Genomic DNA, 11,441 nt, shown 5'->3' on the forward strand with positions numbered 1-11,441 from the left:
ACAGGAAATGAGCAGGAGAGAGAGAGACGGGGAGGGATCGGGAAATGACCTCAGGTCGGAATCGAACCCGGGTCCCTGGATTTATGGTGTGGCGCCTTATCCACCTGAGCCACGACGCCCCCAAGTTTTTTGACATTTTTTTTCGGGTTCATAAATCTAAAATCGAACTTGACATTTACGCATTCCCAGGGCTTTCCACTAAGGCTCATACTAGCCAGCCATGACAAATAAGTAGCCAGCCGGGGGGGACGAGACACACACACGCACACACACACACAAAATAAACTCCTGTGCACGCAGTTCCCAGGATTAAATGTATTTTCCACAGACCATTTATTTATTCACTTTACTCAAATACAAAGTAAAATGGGAGTAAATCATCTTTCTTTTCTTGCGTATTGCATCATGAGGCGTTCCTGGCTTGTAAATCTCTTATTTTCGGTGCATGACACATTCACGCAGCTGAGCATGCTATGAATTAACAACGACAACGGTCTGCAGTGGTGGCTACACACTCAGCGAACATTTGTGTATGAAAATACACTCCAACCACTCAGTTTGGTTTCATTTACAACCAACGGTGTCTTTTGATGCCAGCACGTAATTGAACGAGAGAAGACTGGTTTACCGGAGACAAAATAAGTGTTATCTCTGCTTCTGTTCCCTCCGATGTCGCCTCCGAGACACTACTGCCTCCGCTGAGTGCGCGCGCACACACCGCATGTCGGGGCCGCGGATGAGTTACTCTCCCTTGATCAACGAAGTCGGCGGGGAATTTGTGGTTATTATCGGTACAAACAGCGCGAATCACAACTTAAATGAGTGCGGTTCAGTTTGACATTATTGTCAGTCCGTTAGATAAACATTTAATTTTATTAAAATCGAAAATTAATATTTAGAGCCTGTCGGCTACAAAAATAAGTCATTAAAGTAGCCGGCTGGACTTAATTGTGTAGCCGGCAGCCGGTGCTTGTGGAAAGCCTTGCATTCCACGCAGAATATAGAATTGAATCAGCTCTGCGCATGCGCCGTGCGGCACAAAAAAAATGGCAGCCACCATGAAGGAAGGAGATCCGGAGTTTTCAAACATTTGCTTAAGTGTGAAATCGCAAAATGGTATTCTAGCGAACAACAAAATAGTAAAGATTCAGAAAAATAAATCATTCAGTGATCATTTTAATAGTGTAATTTCATCCAAACTAGGCCTAACGGTCGATTTAGAACTACAAAAAGTCCGTGTGTCGGACATTTTCAGTACCTTTGTAAAAGTTTTGCAAATGTTGCAGTCAGCATTTAAAATGCTAACTTAAAGTTTTTGTACAAGTTTCAGTTGATTAAACTGTCATTTTATTAAATGTGTCTGCTTTTGTAATAAAAAAAGTACTGAAAGAAAAAACAAACACAGCATTGCGATTTCTTATCCATCCATATATATATAAAAAAAAAAAAAAACTCCCTCCCAACTGAATTTTTTTTGTTCACCCGGTGGACAGGAAACGGATTTTTTTTAAGGATGGCCTTGGTTAGGTGTTGATCACTAACAATTATTGAGAACGTTGATCAAAAGGTTGGATAAAAGAATGAAATGGCTCCTGATACCGCTAAACTTAATGCCTAGTTAAAGCACAGAAAACACAGCAAGTCAGTGGGTAGACACTAACAACGATACACCGGTAACCTCCATCTTTTCCATAACAGACGAAGAAATCATTGCCTCCGTTGGTGACCCTTTAACTCTTTGGAAGGAGAAACTCGTAATAAAGAGAATGTGCCAAAAATTTTGTATATAACATGGGTGTTTGGTGTGGCAAGTGGGTCCATTTCAGTATTACTAACTTTTTGTATAATTAACTATTTGGACGTGGACGTCCCCCAAGGAGTTCGTTATAACAGAGTTGCAGCGTATAAGGTTGTATTCATATTTGTTCATTTGTTGATGTCCTTCAAAGCAACTGACAAATACAGCTATAGAACAGAGTGATAACTGACCATAACAGCCAGAAAAAGTGCTAGCCACCAAATAAACTGTGCATTCTGATTATAAATTGACGCTAGTAAACATCCTAACACATTTAGAGCACTCTTACCAGTCTCCATCCAAGGGGATGTCTATTTCATCAAAGTGCTCTCCTTCCATAACACTGCCCTTTAATGCTTCCAGCATCCCTCCTTTCAGCATCTTGAGAGCAGCTTCAGCAGCCTTGTGTTTGGCAGCCTTCTTGCTGGGGCCCTGGCCTGTGCAGCTGATCTCTCCCACAGATACGCGGAAGGTGAAGTTGGGCTGGTGGGCCTGACCTTCGGCCTTCAGCAGGTCATACACCGGTGTCTTGCCTATCCGCGTTCCATACTCCTGCAGCAGACTGATGGGCGTCTTCCCAGGATTCACAGCCAGCATTTGCTCTATACTGAGAACACTGACAGACAGAGAGGATCTCACTAGAGCATAAAAGGTACCACTCCTATCTGCAAACAATTCACGCTACTTTCACCAGCGTGTCTGTATATTAAACACTTGCTGTTCTTCTCTGAAAGAAAATCTGAAAGACTATCAATTAGCTACAACAAGGTTATTGAAAGATTAAGCAATAACATAAAATCAGAAATGTCTCAGGGTGTTTTGTTTTTTGCCATTTTATTCTAACACGACAGAATTGAAAAACAGAAAGAAAAGGAACTGAAATTGCTGATTATATAGCTAGCCTGATATGAGCAGAACATCTGTCAGAGCTTATTTGTTTACTGCCATTAGTCACTTTGCACCTTTAGAGTTTTTATTTATTTATCTTCTGTTCAATACTGCCACTTTTGCAGTTTTCTTTCATCACAATTCTTATTTTTAGCACGACAGTGGCAGCTACAATTATCAACACCTTTTCAGATTTACCAATACAAAAACAATTTTACAAAGGTGAGTTTCAGTTACAAGTTATTATTGGTTAATTAATCAACCGGAAACCCCCCCTCGCCCTTTGATCTTGTCCTCTGATGACACAACTCGTTACCTGAGATGGAATTTTTTTTAGCGCGATCAGCAATTTAAGGAAAACCCGGACGTTATCATCGCAGGTAAGCATGGTGGAAAGATCATGGACATGTTTTTACTGATCAAATTCACCGATATTTCATGATCTCCTTGTCGCAACCTACTTTGTTTCTTACTCTTTCATTTGACAGTCGCCATTTTGTATCTAAACATGCGTTTGAGAATCACGTCAGGTGTCGATAATAGTGATCACTTTCACCGGTGTCCACCATTATCGACACCCTGTGGAATTAAGGGATATTTACAACTGTTATGGATCGATCTTTGTGCAACATAGTTGAAGTAGATGAAGTACTTTAAAAAATAAAAGTTCTGTGATTTTTAATATTTTTTTCTGATTCATAACCGAATAGAATGTTTATAGAGTATTTGGAATCCTACTACAGTAAATAGAATTAGACCAGAATTAAATTAAATTCCTAGCATATAAAAAAAATGCATGCTTGAAATATTCAGATTTTTCTATTCCATTCAGAATTTTTTTTCAGTTTGTTGTAAATATCTACCACATATTACAATATCAGTAGACATTTTGTGTTTTGGTTCGAGGAATGACATGCGACCTTTGACCTGGATTTTCATGTGGTTACAATGCCAATTGCCTTTTGACATTTATTGGTAAACTACAAAATTAGAAATTAATACAAACAACAACAAATGATTAACAAAATGTGATCTATGAAAATACTTAGAAAGTGGGTAGAAAGTGGAACAAAAAGATTTTCAGACACAGGTTAAACATCATCAGTTCATTTGTTTACAAACATTAGAATTACTTTCTCATTTACATAAGCACCAACATCGGTATATTTACCTAAAAAGATATTTTGTACTAAATATAAGTCTATGTACAACAAATTTTAAATAAAAACGGTGTCTCCCATAACGGGTACGGAAAGTATGAACCGGAACAGGACGGTATATTACAATGACATTACGTTTTCTAAATATTCAGGGGTTTCATACTTAATATCTTGTACTCACACGCATCACTGTCATGTATTCTTTGATTATCCAGTATTATTATATCCTGTCACATTGTATTAACATTATATTCATGATATTTTAAATCAAAATTGATCTAAAAGCCCGGAATTCGAATTACAGAATATACCTCGGCGTGACATCACAAAGAAATCCCGTGTTTTGACAATAAAACAACTAAACAATATATTTTGTTTTTCTTCTAACTTTATGTATCATATGTGGCATGACGGGTTCATCTATAAAGGCGGGATGACTAATGAAAGAAGAAACCTTTATTTGTCACATGCACACTTCAAGCACAGTGAAATTCATCCTCTGCATTTAACCCATCTGAAGCAGTGAACACACGCGCGCGCACACCCAGAGCAGTGGGCAGCCACACTAGAGCGCCCAGGGAGCAGTCAGGGGTTCAGTACCTTGCTCAAGGGCACCTCAGCCCAAGGCCGCCCCACGTTAACCTAACTGCATGTCTTTGGAATGTGGGGGAAACTGGAGCACCCGGGGGAAACCCACGCAGACATGGGGAGAACATGCAAACCCCACACAGAAAGGCCCTCGCCGGCCGCTGGGTTCGAACCCGGAACCTTCTTGCTGTGAGGCGACCGTGTTAACCACTACACCACCGTGCCACCCTAATGCAAGTACCGATTAATAAAATGGTGTACGTGACAGATGTCTCTGTGAAGCTGGTACAAAAAAAAGGTAAGATTAAACATTATGTAAATAAATGTCACAAAAATGGTATTACAGGATGGAACACTTGTTATACATGGGATGGAACAGCATATAAAAACCCGGAAGGCAAATATAAGAAATTACTTTTTTCACGGTTCATTCTCATTCATCTCATTATCTGTAGCCGCTTTATCCTGTTCTACAGGGTCGCAGGCAAGCTGGAGCCTATCCCAGCTGACTACGGACGAAAGGCGGGGTACACCCTGGACAAGTCGCCAGGTCATCACAGGGCCGACACATAGACACAGACAACCATTCACATTCACACCTACGGTCAATTTAGAGTCACCAGTTAACCTAACCTGCATGTCTTTGGACTGTGGGGGAAACCGGAGCACCTGGAGGAAACCCACGCGGACACGGAGAGAACATGCAAACTCCGCACAGAAAGGCCCTCGCCGGCCACGGGGCTCGAACCCGGACCTTCTTGCTGTGAGGCGACAGCGCTAACCACTACACCACCGTGCCGCCCATTTCTCGGTATAATAGCATTAATTTTACAGCATGGATAACGATAACGACAGTGTTCACAACGAAAGCGAGTTTTACTACCCTGGTGAAGACGAAATAAAAGAAAACATTTCAGGAGAAAGCCGAAAACGAACTTGTAGCAGGTTTGTTCTAAATATGGTTTCCCTTTCGGGCGCCCTCATTTTCTGTTAGAATTTGGTAAAGAAAAAAATAAATATATTATTATTTACCAGCTGGGAGGTCTGTATTGTGAAATACCGTGACCGAGGTCTTGAAAATACTGACCTCGGCCCAGAGGCCTCGGTCAGTATTTTCAAGACCTCGGTCACGGTATTTCACGATACGGACCTCCCAGCTGGTACACACACGTGACACCACGTTAAAATAAGTGATGGTACTGTTCCGTCCTGGGTTATGGGAGATGCGAATAAAAACTTTTGTTAACTTAAGACCACATACTGATTATTATTACTACTATTTTATAAATAATCATCTGGATGTCGATCATTGTGGAACGGTGTCGATAACTGTGGACAAAGGTGTCGATAACTCTGGAACGGTGTCACGTGATTTGATACACTAAGTAATCGGGAATCAATTCTTTTTTTTTCCAGTGGAACTTTGAGTAATTATTCATGCACAGTTTACGTACTGAAAGTCTTTTCTACTTCTGCAATGGCCAAAAGATCGTTAAGGTGTCGATAATTGTAGCCGCCGCTCCATTAATGCACATACACAGATGTATTTTTATATGTATATTGTACAGTCGGCTTGTTCCTGGTTTTTTTTTTTTTTTTAATTCTGTTTTATGTTGTACAGCGTCTCTTTCTTTCAGTATGTCTTTCGCATGGATGATAACTTGCAGCTGTAACATTATTGATCCCAAGCTGGGAAATGAAGTCAATCAATCAATCTATGGAGCTAGTATTGTAATGGTTGTGGTAACCACAGAAACTAGCTTTTACATAAAAAGGACACGATAACAAAGCTCCATAGGGAATGTGATAAGAAGAAGGGTAAAACAATACACTTTCCAGTGACGTCCGGATTTTTTTTCCCCCCTTCTCGCCGTACTGCAGTAATTATGAGCGGAAAATGCTAGCTAGGTTAGCAAGTTTTGCAAAGCCCTGAGAGCTAGAAGGCTAACAGTCGGAGGAGAAGCTCACCTGGTGCACCCAGAGTTTCTCCTGCAGCTGTCCGGGCTTTTCTCCTCGCTCATTCCCCAATAACAGACAGATAATTAACTGGTTTAATATCGCAAAATCCCCCCCAAAAGCAATGGAAACCCCCTAGAGATCATGAGCTTATAGTTTTAATTGCCGGTAAACCGGTGAGGCAAGAGCAAGCCCGACTCGTGCAGTCTCACATGATCACACAACACCGAGCGTGAAACTAGCAACGCTGAAAAGCTGGAGGCCGAAAACAAACCGCGTTCCTTCTTCTTCTTCTTCTTCTTGTTGTACGGGACGATTGGCAGAGTGAACGCAGTTCGGTGTATTACTGCCACCTACTGGAGGGTAGTAAAACTGACGAATCTATGCGTTGTGTTCAAATCCTGTCACTCATTTTCCTTTTGGCTCAAGAGAGCAGAGTTGGACAAAGTACTCAACAGTGGCGGCTGCTGGTTTTTAAAACAGGGGAAGCCCATTTTACGCATTCACCGTAAAACCTGTAGGCCGGATATCAAAGCATAGAAAGGTGTGCCCCATTAGCATAGTGAACTAGACAACCCTACCTAGTGGCAGAAAGTATTTTTGCTTGTACATTTCATGTTATAGTCTAGCTTGCCAGGCTAGTGCCTCATATCCTTAATCAAAAATATCAAACATCCAAAAAACACTGGCTATTCAACGAAGAGCCTTGAACATCATACCCTGATATGCAACACAGAGTCTTTAACACAACGCCTAGCTATGCAACACATCCTTGAACATCTGCCACACAGTCTGGAAATTCATAACCAGGTAGGCTATGCAACACACAACCTTGAATATTATACCCAGGTATAACCTATAACACAGAGCCCACCATTCTCTTAACATTACTGAACAATATACACACTTCAGATTCATGAATCGCCGAATCGAATCGCCGGCCCCGGGGCTCGAACCCAGGACCTTCTTGCTGTGAGGCGACAGCGCTAACCACTACACCACCGTGCCGCCACCCTCCGCTCCTTTTCCAGAAAATGGTCTGTGACCCTGTCATACCAGCTCGTTGTGCTTTCCAGAGACTTCACCAATTTCTGTTAGCAGCTAGCACTGCAGATCCCAATAAGGCTCAAGCTATTCTTTAAGTTCGTTTCTTAAGACAAGGATTTTTTAAGATGTTACCTTGTTGTTGACAGTTTCGGCAATAAACTTCCGCCTTCTTCAAAACGGTCACCAGATGTCAGGCCACACACAACAACTTACGGATCATCTAAACTCCATAGACAAGACAGGCAACATCAAATTCACACATGAAGAGGAAACGGACAAGACAATAGCTTTTCTAGACCTAAAAATACACCACACAGAAGAAGGGAACATTAGAATTACAACATACAGAAAACCTACACACACCGACCAATGTCTTCTCTGGACATCTGAACATCCCATAGCACATAAAATGTCAGTAATCAGAACACTATATGACCGAACACAGAACATCACGGAGGAGAAAGACAGACAGGAGGAGGAACAACACATCCAACAGGCATTAAAAAACTGCCAATATCCACCGTGGGCAATTCGAAAAGGGAAATTACAGACACAAAAAAAGGAAAAAAACAAACAAACAAGAAAAAAACACCGAAAAAACAAACCGGGGATTTGTCACACTACCATACATAAAAGGAGTTACAGAACGCATCCAGTGATCCATGAGGAAATACCACATCAACACCCCGGTCAAACCATACAAGAACCTCCGACAGCTGTTAGTTCACCCCAAAGACAAAATACAACTGGACAATAAATGCAACGTCATATATGAAATCCCTTGCTGTTCATGTAATAAAATGTATATTGGTGAAACGGGCAGATGCTTCCATACTCGCAGAAAAGAACACCAAATAGAATGTGAAAAAGAAACAACAAAAAGACTCACAAGATCCGAAAAAGAAAAAGCACACCAAGAAAACCTAAAATCAGCCATTTCAGACCACTGTAAATGGCAAAATCATATAATGAATTGGGAAGAGGCCAGAGTCATTCGTGCTGAAGAAAATAGATACCAGCGGTGGATTTTAGAGGCAGTGGAGATACGCAAGCGGGCGCAGAGGACTATGAACCGGGATGAGGGAGCGTATGCGCTGTCGTACACCTGGAGCGCAGTCCTGGAGGAGCGACCTGAGAGCAGGAGGCGTGGACTACCTGTCAAATTGGGCGGGACGTTCACGCCTCCATAGAGTAACATCAGCTGATAAGGCACGTCACCACTCGACATCTGGTGACTGTTTTGAAGAAGGCGGAAGTTTATCGCCGAAACTGTCAACAAACAAGGTAACATCTTAAAAAATCCTTGTCTTAAGAAACAAACTTAAAGAATAGGTTGAATAGTTAGACATAATGAACTTTCACTACATAAGGCTCAAGCTAGCCTACAACCAGATTGAACTACAAATGAAATAAACGAGTGAATTCACGAATGATCAAACTGATAGAATGGATGAAAGTTAACGGAGCACAACAAGTAATATTTACATTTATTTACAGAGTAATGTACAGAGACATCAATGAGTAGAAACGTTTATATGAAAAGAAATTCGGACAGCACTTTGGCACACGACTACACTTTCTCGACATCCGCTAGGGACTGACTGATTATGCTTCCGTGTTCCTCGCCGAAGTACTGCCCTCCTCATGTCTTTCAAACACCACCTCCAATAATCCTTTATCAGCCCGGCTTCTTGTCCCTCCCACTGTCTCGTTTAGTCCCAGAGAAGCCCGGCTTCCCTGGAAGTGACGATTTTGTTGATTTTAACCAATAACAACTAGCCGAAATTGGCTGTTCAGAGCCGTCTCGTAGACTGCAACGGATACCCGGCTGCCAGTCAGTGTTGCCAGATACTGCTGACGTTTTCCATCCCAAAATATGTTCAAAACCCGCCAAAATGCACTTAAAACCGCCCAATATGGCAACACTGCTGCCAGTCCATAGAGCCCATTGAAATAAGAAAGGTTACAGCCTGGCAGCAAAGGTGATTCTCATAGCGAACTGCAAGTTCGTCAGACATCACTCAAATAAGTTACAGGATAGTTATTAACATAAATACAATCTTGGGCATATATTATGTTATGCAAGTTATTGTTTTAATGAGAATTCAACGTCGTAGATGCTGCAGTTTGGGGAGAGAATTTTAGGGGAAGCTTGGCTTCCCTTGTTGTCTCTGAGAAATCGCCCCTGGTACTCAACTTCATTACTTAAGTCAAACTACAGATCCCACTGGTCAAATGTTACTCAGATACAAGTGAAAGTTGTACAATCAAATTTTTACTTAAGTTAAAGTACTTGCTTTTACAAAAGTACATTTTCTGTCAACGCATTGTTGTATTATTATCACACTTACGGTACAATAGCTAATGCCCTTACCAAGACAAAAATGTGAATTCACAAAATGAACGCATGCTGTGCCATCATGGTGGTTTAACGTTAAGCTAGCTAGTCAGAATCAGAATCATTTTTATTTCCAGGTATGTGAACACACACGAGGAATTTGACTCCGGTTTCACTTAGCTCTCTTAGTACATCTCATCTCATCTCATTATCTCTAGCCGCTTTATCCTTCTACAGGGTCGCAGGCAAGCTGGAGCCTATCCCAGCTGACTATGGGCGAAAGGCGGGGTAAACCCTGGACAAGTCGCCAGGTCATCACAGGGCTGACACATAGACACAGACAACCATTCACACCTACGGTCAATTTAGAGTCACCAGTTAACCTAACCTGCATGTCTTTGGACTGTGGGGGAAACCGGAGCACCCGGAGGAAACCCACGCGGACACGGGGAGAACATGCAAACTCCACACAGAAAGGCCCTCGCCGGCCCCGGGGCTCGAACCCAGGACCTTCTTGCTGTGAGGCGACAGCGCTAACCACTACACCACCGTGCCGCCCTCTCTTAGTACAAACAAATAAAAAGCATAGACAAAAACAAAACAAAAAGCTATGTACATGTCTCATCTCATTATCTCTAGCCGCTTTATCCTGTTCTACAGGGTCGCAGGCAAGCTGGAGCCTATCCCAGCTGAATACAGGCGAAAGGCGGGGTACACCCTGGACAAGTCGCCAGGTCATCGCAGGGCTGACACATAGACACAGACAACCATTCACACCTACGGTCAATTTAGAGTCACCAGTTAACCTAACCTGCATGTCTTTGGACTGTGGGGGAAACCGGAGCACCCGGAGGAAACCCACGTGGACACGGGGAGAACATGCAAACTCCGCACAGAAAGGCCCTCGCTGGCTACGGGGCTCGAACCCGGACCTTCTTGCTGTGAGGCGACAGCGCTAACCACTACACCACCGTGCCGCCCCGACTTAGTAAATATAAATATACAGTGTGCACAGAATGGCGGTATGAGTGTGCAGATATTTCACAGTTGATGTTACTGATATTTGAGTCCAGTTTTAGCTGTTCATCACAGAGACAGCCTGAGGGAAAAAACTGTTCTTGTGTCTGGTTGTTTTTGCGTACAGTGTTCTATAGCGTCTCCCAGAGGGGAGAAGTTTAAACAATTTGTGACCAGGGTGTGATGGGTCTGCAGAGATGTTACCTGCCCGTTTCCTGACTCTGGACAGGTACAGGTCTTGGATGGAGGGCAGGCTGACACCAATAATTTTCTCTGCAGACCTTATTGTCCATTGCAGTCTGTTCTTGTCCTGCTTAGTGACCGATCCAAACCAAACAGTGATGGAAGAGCAGAGAACAGACTGAATGATGGCAGAGTAGAATTGTGTCAGCAGCTCCTTAAACAGGTTGAGCTTCCTGAGCTGGTGCAGAAAGTACAACCTCTGCTGGGCCTTTTTGATGATGGTGACTGTGTTGGTCTCCCACTTCAGGTCCCGGGAGATTGTGGAGCCCAGAAACCTGAAGGTTTCAAAAGCAGTCACAGTGTTAGTCACAGTGAAGATCCACCTGACATGCTAGCAAATGCTTTTCAAACTCGAAATCTTATTGTGTAGCAAACGTTACGAGAAAAGAAAGATTTCTACATTGTT

At 42.5% G+C, this 11,441-nt stretch overlaps 1 protein-coding gene across 1 annotated transcript in view; it reads right to left on the reverse strand.

Moving 5' to 3' along the window:
- tarbp2 (TAR (HIV) RNA binding protein 2) overlaps window positions 1-6,683 on the reverse strand; it is a 27,562-nt gene extending 20,879 nt beyond the window's left edge. The window contains exons 1-2 of the mRNA XM_060919428.1: window positions 6,403-6,683; window positions 2,088-2,414 (exon numbers count right to left, since the gene is read on the reverse strand). Coding sequence (XP_060775411.1) covers window positions 2,088-2,414; window positions 6,403-6,455 — 380 coding nt within the window. The 5' untranslated portion in view covers window positions 6,456-6,683. The remainder of the gene's footprint in view (window positions 1-2,087; window positions 2,415-6,402) is intronic.
- Window positions 6,684-11,441: the final 4,758 nt, after the last annotated feature.

Source organism: Neoarius graeffei, chromosome 4 (assembly GCF_027579695.1).
Source record: "Neoarius graeffei isolate fNeoGra1 chromosome 4, fNeoGra1.pri, whole genome shotgun sequence".
Taxonomy (NCBI): domain Eukaryota; kingdom Metazoa; phylum Chordata; class Actinopteri; order Siluriformes; family Ariidae; genus Neoarius; species Neoarius graeffei.